The 22,442-nt window shown below is 39.7% G+C and overlaps 1 protein-coding gene across 5 annotated transcripts in view; it reads left to right on the top strand.

Annotated features, from left to right (window-relative positions):
• Positions 1-22,442, top strand: part of ndst3 (N-deacetylase/N-sulfotransferase (heparan glucosaminyl) 3) — a 39,064-nt gene that overhangs the window by 3,412 nt on the left and 13,210 nt on the right. For all 5 annotated transcript variants that reach the window (XM_026302626.1, XM_026302627.1, XM_026302630.1 and 2 more), the window contains 4 exons: positions 8,323-8,410; positions 9,590-9,744; positions 11,311-11,496; positions 16,624-16,752. In XM_026302626.1, the coding sequence (XP_026158411.1) occupies positions 8,323-8,410; positions 9,590-9,744; positions 11,311-11,496; positions 16,624-16,752 (558 nt within the window). The remainder of the gene's footprint in view (positions 1-8,322; positions 8,411-9,589; positions 9,745-11,310; positions 11,497-16,623; positions 16,753-22,442) is intronic.

Here is a 22,442-nt window from a genome sequence, read left to right as displayed (position 1 = left end):
ATTGCACTGTAAGTCTGCAGATACCTCAGCATAAGATTTTACCAGGAGTGAGTGTCATAGGGTTTCAGCTCAGGCACGGGTGCACTGAAGAGGTTTTTGGGAAAGCTTCTGTCTGTGTGTAATGTCTCTGTGTGTTGTGTACTAAGTGCATATGTGTTGGGGTACAGCAAGAGGGTATTTATCTCAAATGGAGGTTTAGCCAGAAGTAAAGAGGCCATTTAAGGGAACAAAGACGTGGAGTGAAAGAGCAAAAGAGGAGGGGTGAGAGCGAGAAAGAGAGGTAGTGAATAAGCCAGTGAAAAGATGAATAGCACTTATTCCTCTTTTCCCACGTTCCTCCTCTTAGGGAACTAAAGGAGAGTCAGCCATGCAACCCGCCTCTCAAGACAGCTATTGTTTCAGCACACACGCTTGCATGAGCAAACACATACACACACACACACACACACACACACTCACATATAGACAGACATGCACCTCCATACATGTATACATAAAGAAATACAGTATTTGTCCACAGTCAAAAGCATATAGGCCTTGTTTTCTGTGGGAATGTAATATTTTTCAGGGAGAAAAAATATCTCAGGTTTGCTGAGGTGTGGAACAAGGAATTTTATTTGAAATCTGTGGTCACAATCTCCCACTGCTTCCACACTCATAGCCATCCAACCATACAGGGGAGAGAAATTCAGTTTCTTTTGGATTTCATGTCTGCGTGTATGTATGTGTGAGATTCATGCCGCTTTGTGATGATGAGCCAAGAGGCACCTACCATGTCTCACCTCAAACACAGTGCACACATATATCACTGTCACTGATTAGAACGTCACTTTCTCTCTGTGGATGACACCTGTCCTGTCAGGCTCTGAAAATAAATAAATAAATAAAAAAGCTCAGCCACCTGTCCGTGGCCGGAACTTGAGGAGCAGATGAGAGGAATAGGGAGGCTGAGAAAACAGTGGGTGAGTGCAGTGGGTGGTGAAGTGCTGAGGAATTCCGCCCTTGAATATAAAAAAGATGCTTGTATCTGAAAAGGATAAAAGAGTGCATATTCACACATGGTCACACACACACGCACACACAGTCACACACATCTTTAGCACATGCACATTTACAAAATGAGCACACAAGTGCTCTCTAGTTGGAGTTTTCATTTTCAGTCTTCCTGACTCTTCAGCTTTGTAGAATAAATATACATGAGGATGAACCACTGCCATAACAGAAGGACAGGGAGATGGGGATGGAGGAAAAGGTAGAGAGAGGGATAGAGAGAGGGGCAGAAAAAAAGAGTGATGCGATTTGAAATACTCACGCTCCTGCATTTCTACTCTTCTTTCTCCTTCAGGATAGTTGACAATCAAACAGAGGAAGAGAAGGGGAAAAAAGTAGGGGAAGGGTTGGAGGTAGAGAGGAAGCGAGGGGAAGGTGGAGCATGGTGCCGAGGGGAGAACCTAGCAGCTAACTTTGCCATTTCAGAGAAACAAAATGCTGAAGGGAAATGTGGAAGCAGGGTAGGGTTGGGGGGAAGGGTGTGCAGAAGCAGAAACATGGTGATTTGTAGCAGCCCTCCCTTTAGCGATAGAAAGCTACAGGTAGAGCTGTCAGATTAGTTTGAAAAAGACCCATATATTTTACTGATTCTCTTACTGTTTTCTTTAGGACTTTAGTTTTTATTGTGAAGCCAGTTGTATTTAATTGGTGAATCCTGTTGATTAGTTTTCAAATGGGCCATAAGCAAAGTCTTTCAGTTGAAAAGCTGTTAGAAGGATGACTCATATTAGATGACTGCATGTCCAGCAATCATCTAGCTTGGGGTGAAGGTGACAGATGAATAGAGGTTGCTTCATTTCATTAAATAGATGAATGCTCGTGGAATTCAAGGAATTATTGAATCATGAAAGCAAGGTGCTTTCACAAAGTAAAGCTGAGGTTTAAAACTGTCTCATTCAGATGAGAACAGACTGAAAGGTGGTGACATTACAGAACAGGTGTATCTCAAAAAATTGCAATCTGGGCGTGATGAATGTACAATGGGCGCATCAAGACATCTCTGAATATTTTATCTTCATTTTATAAATATTCTAAGTGTTATTCTGAATATTCTAGCACGGCGGGATGTTTTTTCAAGAAGAAAATAGCGGTTACAAGACGCCACAGCACAAACACATCGCAGCAAATAATCGTGAATAACAAACTGTGAAAATGTAAGTCTCTCTCATCCCTGTTGCTTCAGAAACAGCTCATGTGTAACACTGCATCAACATATGTAACAGGATGTGTTATTGACCAATTAGAACAGGGCATTTGCAGTGCCAGTGTTAGACATCTCTCTTCTTACCTCAGCCAACATTCAGTCTGCTGTGCTTCTCCCCAAGACAAGAAGAAAGAAGAGTGAGGCAGAGGGAGAGACCAATTAAAATGCCACCCTCCTTCTCTCTGCACTCTTCATTAGTCTCACCACATGAGTTCATCTGGTGACAAACAATACCTACACCCCCTCCTGTCTGCACACACACTCCGACACACAGCTGTATTTCGTCTATTAAAATGATTCACAGGGAGGCACCCCACCGATGACATTTCTCAAAATGAGGGATGATGCCAGTCAAAAACTCCTATCAGTGATACGCGCGTGCCGGCGCTTGTGTTTTTTAATTCATGCATGTAGGTTTTTTTTTTTTTCCTCTCCTCTGCCTTGGAGTGGTCATTAGAGACTATTCTGATTGCCATCTTCAGATCCCTCTTCTTCCCCGTTCCTCCCTTCTCCTCCACTCACCTTCCTCTTCACCACCTCCTCGACCAAGCCATTGATCACTATCTCTGGCCTATTTGTATTCCTGCCTAAACCTCCCTCCCAACTCATTCTCCCTCTTTTCCTCCCAAAGGTGCTTTCTGGACCAGTGTCAACTAAGTTTAGGGGACAGACATGCATGTGCACACACAGGCTGTATATTGACTCAGAAACCACAATCAGTGCCCTACCTCTTTACATATCTTAAAGCAGCTAGTGGATCAGTAAAAAAACAAACAAAAAAACAAACAAAACAAAACAGCTGTATCTGCTCACCTTGCAAACATTTCTTTATTGCATCCACATTCTCTGTTGTTTGTATGAACTCAAGTTAGATTGTTCAGTGATGGACTTTCATTATGCCAGAGAAAAGTCCATGTATTCTGCCTGTTGTGACAGTCACCCTGAAAAGGAATAATTGGCCACATGAGATGATTGTGTGTTTATACAGTGACATAGTGAGGCAGCTTTTTAAATTGCGTTACTTTATCTAATTTCATTTCTAATAAGCTGTAAAATGCAATTCTCCATTCAGAATGAGTATGATGCATTTTTTTTTATCATCAAATTGCGCTGAGCAATGTATAACTGACCAGAACAGATAATTGGGTAGTGGCGTTTGATATGAAGAGTTCAGCTGTTTAGATTGAAGTGCTCTTGTTTTTACTGTGGATCAATTATTTCTGTCAGTGACTTAAAATTGAAAGCAAAAAAGAAAAAGAAAAGAATTACTCAAACTGGGTAAGACTTCAATGAAGGTTTTAATGTAAGTTATTATGCTGCTGTAGTTAGAGCTAATCCTTAGACCAAAGTAAGAATGATCCATATTTACCACTTAAGTTAATAAAACCGAGCTCATTTCATATTCGTTTATTACTGTGCCAAATGCTGCTGCATAAGTAATTAAAAAAAAAAAAGACATAAACAACAAAGAAATTATTTAACAACCAGCAAATGGAAACGGGAAATGAAGACAATTATTTCTTTAAGATTTATTAGATTTTTTTAAAAGATTAATTCGATACATGCTGGCTGGTTGAAAATTAATCTTAGGTGTTAATGGCTTTTACAGTGACTAGTTTGCAGGTAGGAAAAGGGGAAACAAGAGCTGACATAGTATGGCAAAGTTGAATAGGCTATTGTTTCTATGATGCCTCCTGACATCTGCTCTTATTCGCCCCCCTGATTTGGACAAGGGAGATTATCACAGTCAGCCCTGCAGGGAAGGAGAAGGTGTTAACGCTATCAGACAGGGAAAAAATGGCTGTCACATATTTATGTATTTGGGGGAGTTCATTTTTATGCTTTCTAACATAAAATAAAGACAGACATTGTAGTGTCATTGTACGCTTTTAAGAAAGCATCTGCCAACAATAAAATTATCTTAATAACTTTTCTGATAAATTAACAATTTTCGTCAGTGCTCTTGTTTTTACTCCAAATTAAATCTGAGAATGTGGCGTTGTGCCATGAATTTTATTTCACAAAACGAGGCAGGTTTTGCGGTCACAGCAATCACTGAAACTCAGAATCCTTGAGGGGCTGCCAAGTAGAATTTAGTGTAAGCATAGCGATGCCAAAGCAATCACAAGTACCTTGGAACCATAAATGCAAGTGAATAGATGATTTTGTAAAATGCTCGCGTATAAAAAGCTACACTGACTTGAATCTGACAAGCGAGACTGGAAGTGAGACAGAGAAGGGAAGAGTAAGCAAAAGGAGGACTGGCATTAACTGGTAAAGTGGTCTCCCTGCTCATCAAATAGAGATGCCTGACCCAGTTAAATTTGCTGGTGTAGTGTTCACATTACATGCACAGGTACACACACACAGACACAGACATATGCACTCGTAGATTGATTGACAACTTTCACCTGAAGACCCCATGATATGCCTAATGTTCCAATGTCCAGTCTGTTTGGACTTAAAATCTCTCTCACATCTAAGTTTTTTTCATAATTACTTTTGTTATTTTAGATCATCTAGCAAAGCTTAAGGCTGCGAAAATAAAAGAAACAGTGCAAAGGCAAGAATGACAGAATGGGGATATGGAGGAGAGGCATTTAGTGTAAAGGGTTTGTGAAAGGCAGTGAATGCCAGCTGTCCACATGCCTGTCTCCCATCTGTTTGAACCCCAACATCTAGCTGGCACCACTTTCAGTACTTACCACACACATAAGCAGCATACACACAAACACTCACAGTGTCATTTCCACATACACAGAAACAAACTGGCATTGCTTCTGACACTAGCGGTGTAAGGCAGCTGTGGGATTGGGCACAGAAATGAGGGCTATCTCTAACAGCTAATCCCAGTGTGTGTTTACCTTCATCACTAGGATTGTCAAGATCGCTCACAGGCCACATAGCCCCACCTCCTGCTAGTCCAAATCCCTCCATTCTTTCTTCTAAAGTATCTCTTATGGCCCATTTTAAACCATCTTCAGCTTTGAGCTCAGTATCCAGTGGACAGATTGGCTCCATATTGCTTAAAGCCCCTCATTCTCACGGATCTGCTGCCGTTACCCTCAGACAAACAGCAGGAGGGGACTTCATTGTCCCTAAGAGCCAGACTTAGAGTTGTGTCATATGCTCATTGAGAGTGTTTCTGTCCAAGAAGTGTACTGCTTTATTATTGCTGGGCATAGTTTGTACCCACAGTTCTGTTTTATCCTCTATACCTTTCATAGCTCAGGCCTCTAGTTTAAGAGCAGTTAAACTGCCACAATTTACCCCGTACAGTTGTTTTCTCTGTGGTTCACTCAGGTGTTAAAAAACATCCTGTCCCCATTGCTGCGGTTGTGGTATTATGATGTGGTTGTGTTCTGAGTATTTTGACAATAAAATTCACAGGCTTTACTACTTGTTTATTGCCTATAAGACACAATTAGCAAACCAGCCTTAATCCACACATTGAGTAGCCATAATAAAATGTTGCAAAAGCAGGGAGGATAGACAGCTTTGCAAATCATAAAGGCCCTTAATCTGCCTTCATTCTCCTGAGCTGATTGTCATATAGTCATATATGTGCAGGTGTTGTGATTAGTCAGCAGTGTGGAGATGAGAAAGGAGGAAGGTTTGATAATGGCTTCTGTGTATTTTTTATGAAATATTGAATCTCCCCACTTTTTTTGGTTGGTTATCCCTTCAAGTATGGCCCTTTGGAACAGGTATAAACATTTTAAATGTCCAATGTGTTTATGCTTCATTTCCCATGAACCAGTTGTGTTTCAGCATAATTTGACCCTTATTTTACTAAAGTAGAGTATGGAGCACACAAAAGAAAAACGTACCCATAAACTAACTGCCTGTATATAAAAAAAAATGATACAATAAGAGAAAAAGCAAAGTTTTACAGTCAACCACAATTAAAAATTGATTGATGCAGGAATTATTTGAGTTATATTTACTACCAAATCTCTAGAGGAACATAAATATTGTACAAGGTTTGAAATTGTAAAAAAAAAAAAAGTAATTTAATTTTACAGTAGGCTACTTGTCAGTAGTGCCCTCCTGATTCCCTCACCGTTTCCTCTCTCTAAAACTGAAGTGGAACCAGTAAACTATAAAATGCATCTGTTAAGTGTGCCCTTTTACACAATACATATTTTGAAAGGTTTTGAATACCATTTTGCAGAGAACTGAAACTTGTTTGAGAAAACTAAACTGTCACAGTGAGCAATTTGTTCCCTGTGAAAGTTTCATAATCAGTGCTGCGGTTGCAACTAGGCAGTGTTTTGGAAACTGTTCTTGTTGGTGAGTTGTGTAAGATTTGAGATTTAGCTTCTGTACAGTTCTTTTTGATGTAAGATATGGCCACGGTCACATTGTCCCTTTCAAAACATTTTTTTTTTTTTTTGGTGTTCTGGTTTTGAATTTTTCAAAACATGACTGCCCGGAGAGATCCTTTTCAGGAATTTACAAGTGATAGAGCATCCATGATTGCAGCAGGTTTTTGTGTGACAATAGCATTGTCAAACACTTGTTTTCCCATGTCAGGTAATAGAATCTTGGTTGGTAGTTGAAAGGCTAAAACATGCTTGATCATTTTGTGTCTCACTGACAAATCAGTAAATTTTGATTTGCATTGTCTTGTGCTATGACTGCTAGATAACAGAATATAAATGAGGAACTTAAACCAACATACTGCACACTAAGACACACACGCACACCTCACAGATACCAACACCCGCGTTAATAATGCATTTTGACCAAGTGCATAGGGGAGTGTATATTAAGTTACAATGCAAAGTACTCGGCTAAAAAACTTAATCGAGTTCTTAAGTCTATGTATCTACACAATTGCTTTTGTGGGGATAGGCAAATGTGCATGTGCATATATGTGTGTCTGTGTAAGATGTAGAGGATGTCATAGCAGAGGAGACAGGGGATCAGATTAGGGAACTGTGCACATCTGTCAGCATGTGGCCATCTTCAACACCATTAGATTAGAGCTAATGAAGACACTGTGCATGTATCTTTATATTTGGGAGTTTGGGAGACACACACAGAAGGAGAGAGGATGAAAAGCCAGAGACTGCCTGGCACCGTTTTCTTGCTCTGACATCAGCTGCTCAGGTCTCGTAAAATAGGGGAACCTGGGGATCGATTAAAAGCAGCATGACAAAGATTGGTAATAGAGATATGGCACTTGGCCCAGCAGAAAGACTCAGAAAGATGCAAATTTAAATACACAGAGAATATGAGATTTTTCTAAATAAACACATTGTTTATGTGGGAGCTAATGGTGAGAAGTGCCATGATAGAAAGAAGATGGGATGGGAAAGTGCAAGGGAAAGAGCAAAGGGAGAGTTATAGAGAGAGCGTGAGCTCTCCTCCATGCTGCTTCAGCCTTCCTTTCAAATTAGAACAGCCCCGTCTCCTGAGAATGTGACATTTTCACGGAGCAAGCGAGGGAGAGATGGAGGTTCAGGGAAGTGTGCATGTGTGTGTGTCGGAGGTGTGTGGGGGTGTGCAACACAAATTGGTAAGGGGGGCAGAGAGGCGACTGCAGGTTCTCAAAAGCAGGAAGATGGAAGAATAGAGGGAGAATCAGAAAGAGAGGAGCAGAGGAGCAGCAGAGGAGGGAGGAGGTGTGTGTGTGTGTGTGTGGGGGGGGGGTCTCTTGCCAGTGTTAGGGATGGATGGAGAAAATGATGAGAAGGGAGGAGTGTATATGGGGGTTATTAGTCCACCCTCCAGAGGCTACTAATGCACTGACCTTCATTAACTCGCATTACTGTCGGTGTGTGTGACTGTGTGCGGCTGTGCGACTCTCTTTAGTTAACACTCATTACAGAGTCTTTGTTTAAAGGCCAGTAAACTAATGAAGTCATTAAATAAGTGGAGAAAATCCTGATTCAAGTATTGAAACTAGAGACTGAGGTAACTTTAAGGACAGAAACAGCCACTGGAACACACTGAGCAAAATAACTACAGACAAATCAATGAAACACATTGTAATACAAGCATGTTGGTGACTGGTGCCATTGTTAGACCACATGATTATCTACCTATCTGTGTGTCCACAGGCTCTCCTGGACACTCAGAAACAGCTGCGCTCTCAGATCTCCAACTTTACCTTCAATCTGGGCTTCTCTGGGAAGTTCTATCATACAGGTGTGTTTATGACAAATATACACAAATAAAAATAAAAAGTAAAAATAAGTGAAATTACTAAACTTTACTGCAGCAGAAATATGAAAATTAAGTTACCCCAAGACCAAAAACATGAACTTGAAGATGTTGTAGCGTAAATATGAAAAAGATTTTTCTGTATGCAGATTTTCACATTAACATTTATTGGCACAGATCTATCAGTTGAAGAACTAATGGTCCTAGAAATTAGGACCATATAATAATAACACTGATGTGATGAGATAAAGGGATATTCAGGTAGAAAACTACCTTCATCATTATTATTTATATGCCACTGTGCTGGTCTGAGATACTAAGAATAGCTTATTATTGTGTGTTTAGGTATCAGTATTCATGAAAGTATGTGTGATGAAAAAAATACAGGTTACAAAATGTGGGAAAGTAGGCCTAGCTATTTATACCTTAATCTTAGAAAGATAATAACTTTGATACTTTGCTGACTTTTTTAGTTGGGTCATTTATTTGTCTAAAATACATTTTCTATTAAAATGAAAGGCATAGGCAAAATGTATTACTTTTAAACATATGCAATGCAGTGAATCCAATGCTTTCATTTACAGTAATAAAATACTTTTAGATAAGTTACATAAGGACTGTTACACCTACAGCCAGCACCAAACACTCTGCAAATGAACTAATTAACTAAAAAAAAAGGCTTAATTTGCAGAATGGTTGTATTAGTGAATTTATCTAATCTCGCTTTAGATTTTGAGTTGCAGGAGATTATTCATACGTACATACTTTTGCAACATTCTGCCATACAATCTGAGCTTCTTTTTGTGGTTCCAAGGACAAGCTTGTCTTGATAAGTGTCTAACTGCAGAAAGAACAAAGTAGGATTTACTGGACAAGAATATAGAGATGCGATGGAACATGAGTATAATTAGAATAAATCTGATACAGAATGTACATGTTACCATAGTATCTGTTTTTGCTATGGCATCCCTTTTTATAGCACCAGGCTGCCACCGTATTTAGCAACATGATCTTAAGACAACCAAGTTGATTTGCACTAACCTTATACTTTTGAGAAGAACAGTGCACAGCAGTGATTTTTAACATCTGAATCTGCATGAAGCATACATTTGTTTCATTCTTTGTCTTTTGTCCTTGGCTGCGTATATGTTTTTGTGCATGCAGGCACAGCGGAGGAGGATGAGGGAGACGATTTGCTCTTGAAGTATGTGGATGAGTTCTGGTGGTTCCCTCACATGTGGAGCCACATGCAGCCTCACCTCTTCCACAACGAATCCTCACTGCTAGAGCAGATGGTCCTCAACAAGGAGTTTGCTCTGGTGAGATGGATGCGCATGTACACTAGCGCACACATTTCTTGCAGCTGTCTGTTTTGTTGTTGCTGTCTTCCTGTGTGTCCTTTTAATCATGCTCGCTTCCCATGATTGCATGTCCTTCAAGGACATCTGTTGCTGTTAGTAATTTAAATTACAGACATGATGTTCATAGGTTGAAGTGGTGGAACAGTTTTTACAGGCAACATCAGAAAAGAAAAACTGTTTCCCCTTTGCTTTTACCAGTGTCTGGAAATAATGCAAGTATATTATTTTACTACAGCACCAAATACAAACAGCAGAAACATGCAGAGACTACAGCCATCAAAACATTCTGTGTGGAAAACAAACTGCCAGGTTAAGTTAGCATATCATAAATCAGTAATAGGTGTGATCTTTGAATAATTGTTGAGCAGTTCCCAGTATGAATATTGAATAGCATTTTACCTTGAAATGCCCATTGTTATGCTTTCATTTCCATGTTACGCAGATAACACTTTGTGCAGAACATATTTGCTAATCAGTTGCAAATGAACAGATTTTTAGAAACATGTTTGGATCCACAGTGCTGTAACAAAAATTTGAGAATCCACTGTTCTTTTTATCATCGATTTTGAGTTTTTTCTGAAAATGTCTGCCACAGATCCCAGCCTGTGTGATGGCTAACAAATGTGGAGTATAGTACATGTTTACATACCAGGAATTTAAAGCTGAATTTTTGGTTAAATGTTTAGTACTGATGTATCACACATTTATATTTGGGTTTGACAAAATGGCGTGTTTTTATACTTGCCTTTGTAGATAAGGGAAGTAGTGTCTTGTAAGACCATGTGGGATTTAGGGGTATGAGAGTTGAATGAGGAAAAATAAAACAACTGTACTTCTTTCAGCACAAATAGTAAGAATGCTTGTACATACATAATTATCTGTCATGTAAAAAAATTCTTAAACAAAACAAAGTATGATACCCAAAGTGGGAATGGTGCACTTAATTTGATGGGCACACCTGAGCACTTTTAAATATCTCCTGTTTAATCTGAAGTCCACAAGGCTTTTGTTGCTCTGCTTTGGTTTGGTGTGCGTTTTTGGTACGTGTGAGTGAGCGGAGATGGTTTGTTTGACCAGATTTGAGAAATGTTTCACATGTACAATGCAGGGAAGAGGGCTGGTTCATGTTGTTGAAGGTGAGCGTGATCATAAAGTGTGATCACTACCTTTTTGTAGGCACACATACAGTCGCCACTCCCTCATCCCCTGACCGCTGATGCTTTGCTTTGACAGTGTGTGTAGGTGTATGTCACAGCGAAGGACAACACCATCAGTCTGGGAGATGCACCCAGCAGCCATCCACCCTCACACACACATACACTCGCTCACACAGACTATATTTCTTTTAATTTTCAACCCGAGGCCATGTTCATAACAAACACAACACAGGCCACGTGCTTCCTCGACAAGGTCAGACTGTTGGGCTCTGTGTGTTTATGTGCTCCCATGTCCTTTGTCCAAGTTGTAAGTGTGCTGTAACCTTGGTGTTTGTGGTGTAACCCTCACATGCCTTTTCTCTTCCAGGAGCATAACATCCCAGTGGACATGGGTTATGCTGTGGCTCCTCACCACTCAGGTGTGTACCCGGTACACCTGCAGCTGTACGAGGCTTGGAGACGTGTGTGGAACATCCGGGTCACCAGCACCGAAGAATATCCCCACCTCAAGCCTGCCCGCTACCGCAAGGGCTTCATCCACAACAACATTATGGTGAGGAGGCAACAGTGGTTAATCACACATCTATGACAAACCTCAGTACACCACACACATGTGCAGATGCTCTCGTCCATTTGCACAACCATGATCAACTGACATGTTTCTGCGCATACTCTGTTTTAAAATTCCAAAACCACCACAAGCCTCATTTTAAATGATATTTCAAAGTTGAACTACTTTATTATTATTTAATAATTTTACCTATTGTTTTGTTTTGTTCCCTGTTTTTGCTTTTTATGGGGCTAGAGGTAGCAGTCATTAAGCTTGTTGTTCCACAGCTGCTTGTTGTGGGTTTCTGTAGATACATTTTATGAAATATGTTGGCCTGGCAGACAAAGCACAGATGTGTGTTGTCTGACAAAAAAAAAGGTGAGCCAGGTTGTTCCGATAAACATGATAAATATCACACGTAAGTGCTTTTTGAAGAATACCTGTATGCTATCATGTACTGCTTTCAACACACTACCATTGATCATGCAGGGGTCATGAATCAAACCATCACAGCATATTTTGTAGTGGCCTTGCCCGCCTGGAGGAAAAATGATTTGCTTAATGCATCTGACTGAAATTAAAACAATGAATTATACATTGTTAGGGGAACAAAATCAAATCAAGCTTAACTGCAGAGTCATTTAGTCACAAGAGTCTGTTTGGATATTTTGCTTTGCTGCTTTGTTCTTTTATCTTACTGTGAAAAACAGTTTTTATCTGCTGTCTCTTTGTTCAGATATGTGTTTGTTGAATTTTAAACTGAGCTGAAAATCAGTAATGTCTGTATATATATATATATACGTGTGTGTGTGTGTGTGTGTGTGTGTGCGTGCGGGCGTGCGTGTGTGTGTGTGTGTGCCTGCCTCGTCTCACCACAGCTTGCTCAGTTCCACATTGGTTCAGTATTTTATTAGTGAGATTTTAGATATAGATATAGATATAAATATCTATATATATATATATGTGCAAAACATAATATATTTGCAGCATGTGTGTTATAGAATGAGGAACTAGAAATAAGGACAAATTTGCCCTTTCATGCATCAATAAATGACTCATCAGTCACTGTTTGAGGCAGCCATCAAATAAAAACTCTTGTCAGTCTCTTCACCTAAGCATGTTGTGTTCATCCCTCCCTCTGTCTTCTCCTCCTTCTCTTCATTCATTCACTTGTCAGTCAGGCTCTTTATCAGCATGCACAACCGTTCTCTTATTGACAAAAGACCCAATCACATCTGACACAAAAATTACATCCATGTTGTTCTGCTGGATCTGAGCAAACAATTTCAACAGACAGCTTTGTCAATTTCATAATCAGTCCTAGAAGTCTGCTTTTATTTCTTGACGTCCCGTCATTGCATTGTAAGACAGCCATTTATTCCCCCTTCCTTTCAATACCGTACAATACTAAGCTGACAGTTTGACAGGCTATAATAGATACATTATCAATACTAAGGTATTGAGACGCAGCAGCGAATCACTGAATTCAATAACAAGCCACTGGACAAAAAATACACTTTCACCACTTTACAACATGATACGCCACAAAAACAGACAAAGAACAAACTGGCAGAAAAGAAAAAATATAACAGATTTTTCAGAAAAAGGCTGAAGACAAAGTTTAGACTTCATTGAATCCCAACAAAAATTACTCTCAAGCTTACCATCGACCCAAGTGATGGATTCAGCTTTTCTCTGTTCAGCTTACTGACATGTTTTTATTGGCTGAAATAAACTTCTATTACCTTCCTTAGGAATTTTCTTCATGCATCGAAATCACATTGAGGGGAGGAAGAACACATGTAAATTAGATTAATTATTGAAAGCTGACAATAGAGTGAGATTTTATCAGCCAGTCTTCCCTCATCTCCCAGTAGTGTCACGAAATGAAGGGACTTTCGACGACTTAGTGATCATGTTTCTTTCTTCTTTAAATTGGAACTGCAGAGTGAAGGAAACATGTTCAAACCCAGCACTCCTGGGCACATCCAGTACACAGTGCACTCCCACGAACCTCTGTTGTTATCCCTCAAAGCAATATGTGCTATACTGTATTAAAGGGACAGCAGACTTTTCTATAGCTGTTGACACATGTCCTATGATCTTTGTCAACATATGGGTTTTGCTCAGTTGACTTTCTTTTCATCCATGTGATGAAGTGTGTGATGTGATCAAAAGCTTCAGGATAGCCACCAAATAGTGATTATTTTGTCTGCTGACTGCTTATATCAGGTCAAGAATGAACACTGAAACTTAATTTTTAAGCCAGCATCACTCAAATGCCGTCAGAATGCTTAGAAAATTGAGTAAAAAAAAAAAAAAAAATCCCAGAAATGTAAACATCTGCAATGCCATAACAACCGAGCAGTCACCATATGTCGACAAAGATGGTGTGATATGATCAAAAGCTAAACAACAGCTACTTAATGGACCTTGAGGTGACATTCGTTTGTCAAAATCCATGTAGTATATATCTTGGTAGCCACAGTTCAATGTGTTAAGGCTGAGGAGGAGTATAGGAGAGCAGTGCAGAAAAACAGTGAAAGGTCTGTTGCTTGCTCCCAAACATTACATGCTGCACTTGCTAAATAGTAAAGAGATGTTAGGAAGAGAACACAAAACTTAGTTCATGGAGGCAGTTGATGTTGATGTTTTCCTTCCATATATATGAATTTGAATATATGAATTTAAATTTTAAATCACTTCGCCATAAACCAGCCTGTGAGCTTTCACTTTCTGACCCCACATAAAGTTAATATGGGACATTACTCACATCCTTCCCATTTTCTTTATGTTTCACATTTTTTCACTTCCAGTTTTTTTTTTTTTTTTTTTTGCAATTTCTGTCTATTAATCTCCTCCTCGTCTGCCTCTTGCTCCATCTTTGTTTGCTGAGAGGAGGACAGGAAGTTGACTTAAGGCTGTAAAATTGGTGTTTGTGTGTCTCTGTCAGCAGATTGAGAGCCACCCACTGGACCCACAGTATCAGAACAAATCAGACTGAGATATGGGATTGTGCTGTTTGTGTATGTGTGTGTGCGTGTCCCTTCACGCAAACATGCATACTTGTGTGTGTGTATTTCTTTTTAAAATGTACTATATCAGTTTGAGCTATAGCTCTGTGGATAATTGGTTTGGTGAAATAGTGCTGAGTGTCTGTGGCTCTGGTGGCCTTCTCACTCTCTCCCTCTCTCTCTCTCTCTCTCACTAACTCGTGTTTACGTGTGTGAGAGAGGGAGTGTGTGTGTGTGTGTGTGTGTGAATGAGTCTGCAGTGTTTTATAGATAAACCAATATCTGCGCTTCTAGCCTTTACTCTCTATTTCACACAGAGAAGTGCTCCACAAGGAGTGCACAATAAAGACCTTCATGTCTTTTTGCCTTGTTGCTTCTCTTCTCTTCTCTTCTCTTCTCTTCTCTTCTCTTCTCTTCTCTTCTCTTCTCTTCTCTTCTCTTCTCTTCTCTTCTCTTCTCTTCTCTTCTCTTCTCTTCTCTTCTCTTCTCTTCTCCTCATTTAATTAACAAATGAGAAGGTCATTAATTCATCAGTTGTTAAACAATTCCATGGTGTATGAAGTACTTAAAAATCTATATTTACCTAGGCCTAAGGATTTCTTGTCTCTCTAATCCCCATAGGTACTTTCGCATATGCTATATTACAGTTTAAGTAAACTATAAAGACACCCTTATAATTCAAATATAAGATCTTTGAAGTAAAGCCAAAAAGCAGTGTCACTGGTGTTGAACCAGTTGTTGCTGTCACTTATCCACTACAATCATAACATTGTTAGATTATCTGTTACCCTGCTTGTATCAATTAAATGTATGCAACTCAAGCAAGGTGTGGTAGTCTACTGTTCGTATTTTTATGGCCAGGGGTGCATGGTGCACCTGCTCTAAGTGGGATTTAAAGTAATCCATTATCATCTCCTCCTGCTTCAGTAAACAGAGAGTCACCAAAATACCAAACAGGTGTAGGCTATGTGAGGGGGGAAAAAAAAAACTGAACAGTGCCCCAGGAAGATTTAACTTCACCAGTGCAAATCAATACTTTGTGCTATGCACCTGCATGAAAATAAGGTCTCTACTGCTGTAGTAAAGTAATCTTAACTGGACAGCGCTTCAGGACTCATAGCTTATGCAACAGGGGAGGCAGAAAATGGTGTGTCCTTTGACAGCACTAATTTGACTCTTATTGGCCCCTTTCCCAACAGATATGTTGATTTGTCATTAGAGGAAAAGTACAGGTGAAACTAACAACATTTAATGGGACCATTCTATTTAAGTATCCTAATAAGCTGTGTCAGTGAGCCACCATGCACAATAGCAGAGTCCTGGAACTGGAACACCTGAAGGTATTAATTACACTTCTGTTTTTCATCATATGACAAGTCAAAATGCCTGCTGTGAAAAAGGTCTGTTACACTTTGCAAGAATGTGACTTGAAACATCTGTGGAATTGGCACCTGTGCTTCTCCACTCCACTGCTATAGGTAACATTACCATATGCTATATGACAAGACACGTCAGAATATCCCTGGTCTGTTCTGCTGTCTTTTTCTCATGTTTAGAAAATGCATGACTCTACTGCTTTACTTATAACCTTTACATACAGTATGTGACCTTTCTGATGCAAGTTAGATTTTTTTTTACTTATTTTAAACCGTCTTTGGACCTGATTTGTGTGTAGTTTAGACTTTGAAATAGGTGAATGATCAGAACTTTGAAAAAACATCACACAAAAGCAACCGCTTTAGTTTCGGTTTTAATATCAAATCATTATATCATGGTGATTTCATTTTCCCCTTAAAGGGGAACGCCATCAATTTTACACATTAAAGTCTATTTACAGGCCCTCAGGAGGAAAAAGGGGGGAAAAAAGCCTTTTGTGGCTCCAGAGAGAGCTAAGAGAAATCTGATAAAAATGTCTTAGTGTTATAAAAGTGCAGTGCAAAGTCATTTGAGTTTTCCTTGACAGGTCTTTTTGTTTTAGAAATTAGTACCTGCTGATCTAACACTTAGTTGACAGTTATCAGAAATAATTCATTTGTACTTCCTGTGTTACTGAAGATGTGAAAGATATTAACAACTTTCCCTTTTATTGTGTGTGTGTGTGTGTGTGTGTGCGCAGGTGCTGCCTCGTCAGACATGTGGCTTGTTTACTCACACCATCTACTATAAGGAATACCCTGGTGGCCCTAAGGAGCTGGACAAAAGCATCCATGGGGGAGAGCTGTTTCTCACTGTGCTGCTAAACCCAGTGAGTCAGAAAAAGCGTATACACAAACACACACACTTGCACATGCAAATGGATATACAGAGTGAGAAACACAGAGGACTGTAACTTTCTATTTTGATTTTAGCACCTTAAAGAGGCACCAACTGGGTTTCCCACTCTCTCTCTCTCTCTCTCTCTCTCTCTCTCTCTCTCTCTCTCTCTCTCTCTCTCTCTCTCTCTCTCTCTCTCTCTCTGGGAAGGTAACTTCCTCTCTGTCTGGTTTGTTCTTTTTCATTTTTGCTGTGTGTGTGTGTGTGTGTGTGTGTGTGTGTGAGGGTGTGTGTGCATGCGTGTGAGTGTGAGTGTGAGTGTGTGTGTGTGTGTGAGTGTGTGTGCGTGCGTGTGAGTGTGTGCATGCGTGTGTGTGTGTGTGTGTGTGTGTGTGTGTCTTTTCCTGTCAGGGGCTGCTTCTCACTGTGGAGCTGTGTTCATCTCCCCACTTTAAATTAGGTCTCACCACAGGGGGGTTGCTGTCTTACACACACACACACACACACACACACACACACATACACACATATATCCTCCCCCTCTCACTTACCCCTGCTGTGTATGTCAGCTCAACTCGATTCTCCTTTGAATTAAGGAACAAAATTAGGTTTTGGTGGCAGTTAAGATGCTTTTCCGCGTGCACATGCTCACAAGCGCTTGCGCTCACGTAGTTAAAGGTGGGCATGGATTTTCACACCCCCAAACAATCTCTCTCTGACTCAAACCTCACACATGCACGTGCACAGACACACACAAAGACGCACGCAGACAAGCAGTAGGCTGTACCGAAGTGTCAGGTAGGGGAGTGCTGAACTAAAGGAGCTGTCAGATCTCGGCGAACATCACAGAGTCAAGTGCAGCTTGGCACAACAACCCAATCTAGCCCTTTCTTCTGTCTCTGCACTACTTTGTCTCTGTCTGTCTTTCTTTTTGTTTTTCTTTTTAAAAAATTTTTTTTATTCATTGGTTTTTTTATGACATCTGTCTTTGATTCTTTTATTTCTTTCCTTGATTCATTCATTTCTCGGTACATGTTTGTGTATCTCTTGCAGATTGTTGGTATTCTTTGTCTTTGCGTGTCAGTGTATTCTTATTTCATTATTTGTGTATAATGTTTTCAATTTCTAAAAAGATAATAATTGATTCAATTTGCATAGAAATGCTGTATTTGTCTGTTGTATTATCTCAAATCACAGTTGATATAACAAAATAGGAATACATTTATATTGGGTTCAAAATAACTCACTGCTGTTTTTACTTTATCTGAATCAGTTAGTGCATTCCTGGAAAAGAAATCCTCTTGTACAAACAGAAACAAGTTTTTTTTTTTTACATGTCCCAGAGAAGTGAGAATGGATTTCTAAGCTCTATTAAGATCTCAGTGTTTGGTATTGAGTAAAAAATAGAGGAAAGCTAATTTAACTTTTCCTGTTTAATGGACAGAGTGATTTTGGAGGGATTAATTGTTTATGTATTGTTACAATAAATGAAAAAACTGTAGCGATGGGGAGTATGGTAAGCCAGCAAGGCTGAGGCTGAACAAACATGCATACTTTTTGAGGGAGACCACTAGTATTATGCTTTAGTTTGGGGTTTAAGATAAGAGAAGTAAAGAATTTCTGGAGTGCCTTATAAAAATGAAATGCCAAGGTTTTCTCTTCTGATAAGGCACTATAACCTGAGGTTATTTTATTTTTTTTTTTTTGCTGGATTTAAAAGGAGCTTTAAAATGCCAGAGTCAGTACAGGCATGGAAGCATGCATTGTGTTAAAAATGACTGGCATGATCGGTTTGGATGGAATAACAGTCACAAGCTTGTAATCTACATTAGCCCAGCTCTCCATTTAAAAGTTTTCCTGTACAAATAATCACATGGTAATCGCAGACTGCTCCATAACCTCTGTGCGCCAAATGACCCACCATGGTCATCCATAGCCTGTACCAAGTACTTCCTCAGATGCTCCCTTCTGCTTTATGTGTAAATGTAATGATAAAATCCTCTGTTCATTATTCTGAAGTTACTTAAAGTTTTTTCAATCTATTAAGAATAAAACACATATATATGTGTGTAGACTTCAATCCCACCAAAGAATAGAAAATTAAGGCTAATCCTGGATATAGGCTATGGCCCTTGTCCCAGCGGTGTCAATGAAATTGCCAGAAGTCAAGGTGGATACTCTTTAGTGCAATTCCAATGACACAGCATGCAGCAGCGCAAACCAGAGTAGACATCTTTAGTATTGTGTTTTGAGGTGCTGATTCTTGCCAGAAATGTGTGTGTATACACATGCCTTTTTATTGTTGTTTTGTAACTTTATTTAATAATATTGCTATGACAAAGACCCCAACTCCTAACACGCCTAGCCCCAACCCCAACCCTGATCTATACCAAATTCTGCCCTTAACCCTAAAAATGTAACCCTCCAAAAATCCTTTAAGCCCATGAGAACCAGCTTAAAAGTCCTCACAGTGATGGCATAGAACAGAAATTTGTCCACACATAAAGACATGCACACACAGGCATAGGTTTGAAATTCTTCTTGATAGCCAGAAACACACTGAGGCTAATTACATTTTTCCCCTCGGTTTTCCACAATCCACAGTCCTTTTCTTTCACTTCTTCTCGTTCTGAAGCAGTGTAATAAAAGATGATACTCCACTTTTGGTTTATCTCCTAATGAAAACAAACATAAAATATAAAAGCAATTTAAAAACTAATTGAGAGTTATCTGCTATGATGTACGCTTACACACACACACACACACACACACACACACACACACACGTTCACACATACATGCTTTCAATTGCATGTGCAATTTGTGTGTGTAATCAATAGTGTTCTGTAGCTCCCTGCTTTAGCCCCCTGGGGGTTTCCTATTGTTTGATTATCTCCACATCAGTAACACTGTCATTTCCTATTTAGTGATGTTAAATCACACATTTGGCTTGTGGCAGTCTGTGTGTGTGTGTGTGTGTGTGTGTGTGTGTGTGTGTGCGTGCGTGCGTGTGTGTGTGTGCGTGCGTGCGTGTGTGTGTGTGTGTGTCTGTGTGTACATGTGCATGTGTTGTATGTGTGTGCATGTGTCTGTGCACATTCGGATACTTTTGCATCATTCTGGGCAGCACCAGCAATCACTGAGCTCCCTTCTCACATAAGCTCGACAATCGATTGGACGACCTAGACTCTGCAAACAGCCAATAGGGCACAAGTCATTCCTCAATAAATGGCCAGAGAGTTGAGAGAGAGGGGCGAGAGAGGGAACAGAAAGAGGAGAAAGAGGGGGGAGAGACAGGGAGTGCAGGGTGAGAAGGTGGCAGACAGATTGAGATTTAATTTTCAGGTCACGGCATCTTGTGTCACTTGAGAATCCAGACACATACAGAGAGGAAGTGATGCACATTCAGACCCCTACACATACACACACAAACAAACACACACAGTACATATGGTTGTGTGTCAGCAGCCAAGTATTTGCGTATGTGTGCACGTGCATTTTTGTATAAATGTGTGACTAGCTGACATAAGCAGAGCTGTAGACATATATCAGGGCTGACATTTAGCGCTTAGCTCTGCGACTAAGCTTATTAGCCAAACACCAAATATCAGCACAATCTCCCTACCTCCTAGCCCTCTGATTTACCAAGTACTCACCCACACATCACTCACACTTCCTCTCCTGTTTGGGGTTCTTGTGGCCTACTGGCTTGGCCTTTTTCTAATTTTCAGCCTCTGCGTGTTGACTTTGCTCACGTGTGAATCTTTTCACACTTTTTTTTGTCTCATTTCCACCCCATCCCTTCCTTTTTCCGGAGTCCTACTGAAGGCTTTTGCAGCTCATCAACACATACAGGCTCTCAAACAGACACATACACACACACGAGCACACACACAATAAACCACAGTCCAAACAGGAGGAGAAATTACAACGAGAGAATAAAAAAGGGAAAGATGGCAGACTGGGTAGGGCCTGTAGATGTTGACTGGAGTCGGCAGAATAAATTGAATTGAAATCATTTGCTGTATTGACGTTCAGCTTTCAATTATCCACTGATGAGACAGAGACAGTGAGAAGCACCGAGAGAGAAGAAGAGAGAAAGAGGCACTGCAAGAGCAAGAAGGAGAGAGAGAGGACAATGATGGTGAAGGAGGGAGAATGAAAACAGGAGGGTGTGGATATGTGTGTGTGTGTGTGTGTGTGTGTGTGTGGGTGGGTGGGGGGGGGGGTAGGCTTCTTTTTAGTAGCAATAACAATTCAATCAAGTAGAAATGTATGTGGAACTAAGTGGTCTGTAATGGGAAACAGGCTGCTACAGCTACACATTGAGGGAGAGCTGCAGAGGAGGCAGAGACTGAGTGGGAGTGAGAGAGTAGTAGAGAAAAGAGGACTAAAGGTAGACAGATGTTTACTGTATACAGGATATACCATTAGCCACATGTATACAGTACAGTACTGGTCTGTATAAAAACCTAAATCTATATAAGAATACGGCTTTTATTTTACAAATAGTCAACTTACTGCATACAGTAAATACATAAACCAAGCTATTACACCAAACAGTATAAAATACTGCTGCCACTTACATTAAGACACAGCACAATATTTTGCCACAAATGTCAGATTTATTTTCCTTGCTTTGGTAATTTAGTCATGTTTTTAGAGCTCTTTCACCACAGTCAATAATTAGTTTGGATTTCCAGCTGTGAGTATCTCCTTCATCCTTTGTGCAATGCATTAAGGGACAATAGTGTGAATTTCTAGGATTGTCATCATCATTTCCTCAAATCCAGCATTAGTGTTATTTTAAACATGAAATTATACCATATGTTCAGCATCGGATGGATATCACTTAACTTGATTTTGGGATTTCATGGTATATTATGATTATCATGCCTTAATTTTTAAGATTTAATATGCATTTTTTTTGTTTGTCTGGTGTATACATGCAGTATTTGGTTACATTTCCAGTGTGGTAGCCTACCTGCTTAGATTTAGTATGAATGTTTGCTTTTGTTTGGTTTTTATCCCTACTTTAGAATCACTCCATAAGACTTTTCCAGCAGCATGCTTATCAGGTCTATTGTCATAGTGATATAGCTACATGCCTAAGCTTGTGGTCAATCAGACCATTTCTAGGACTGTTTGCAGATGCTTTGACCTTTTTTGATTTATACAATGGTAAGTAGTGCCATAGTTGATGTTTTGTAAAATAACACTAATAACAGTGAGATAACTACCAGTATACAAAACTGCTTTCAGATCTAAATAGTAATATCCAAAGATAGATAGATAGATAGATAGATAGATAGAAAGATAGATAGATAGATAGACAAAAAGTTGAAAAACCATCCCCCACCCATGGTCAGCAAATCAAGTAATTTCTTCAAAAATGCAGTAATGTTGTGGGGAATTGGAACATGTCAGAAACTCAAATACATGATTGGTGTTCTCTTAATCTTTTGAGACATGGCATTTGTGTGTATATGGGGGTGCCTGTGTGTCCATGTGTGCATGGATTTTGAATAATATCACTTCATACTGGACTGACATGCTTCATCAGAGCATCTAGGTCAGCATGAGATCGGAGAGAGGAGAAAAAATGCAGAGTGAATTTTTAGATCAGACAAGCGAGTGAGAGCAAGACATTAAAAGGATGAGAGAAGACAGAGGAAATGAAGC

The sequence above is a fragment of the Mastacembelus armatus genome, chromosome 1 (genome assembly GCF_900324485.2).
Source record: "Mastacembelus armatus chromosome 1, fMasArm1.2, whole genome shotgun sequence".
NCBI classification, from domain to species: Eukaryota; Metazoa; Chordata; class Actinopteri; order Synbranchiformes; family Mastacembelidae; genus Mastacembelus; species Mastacembelus armatus.
Note: the sequence above shows the minus strand (reverse complement) of the source record. Positions and strands in the feature narration are given on the sequence as shown.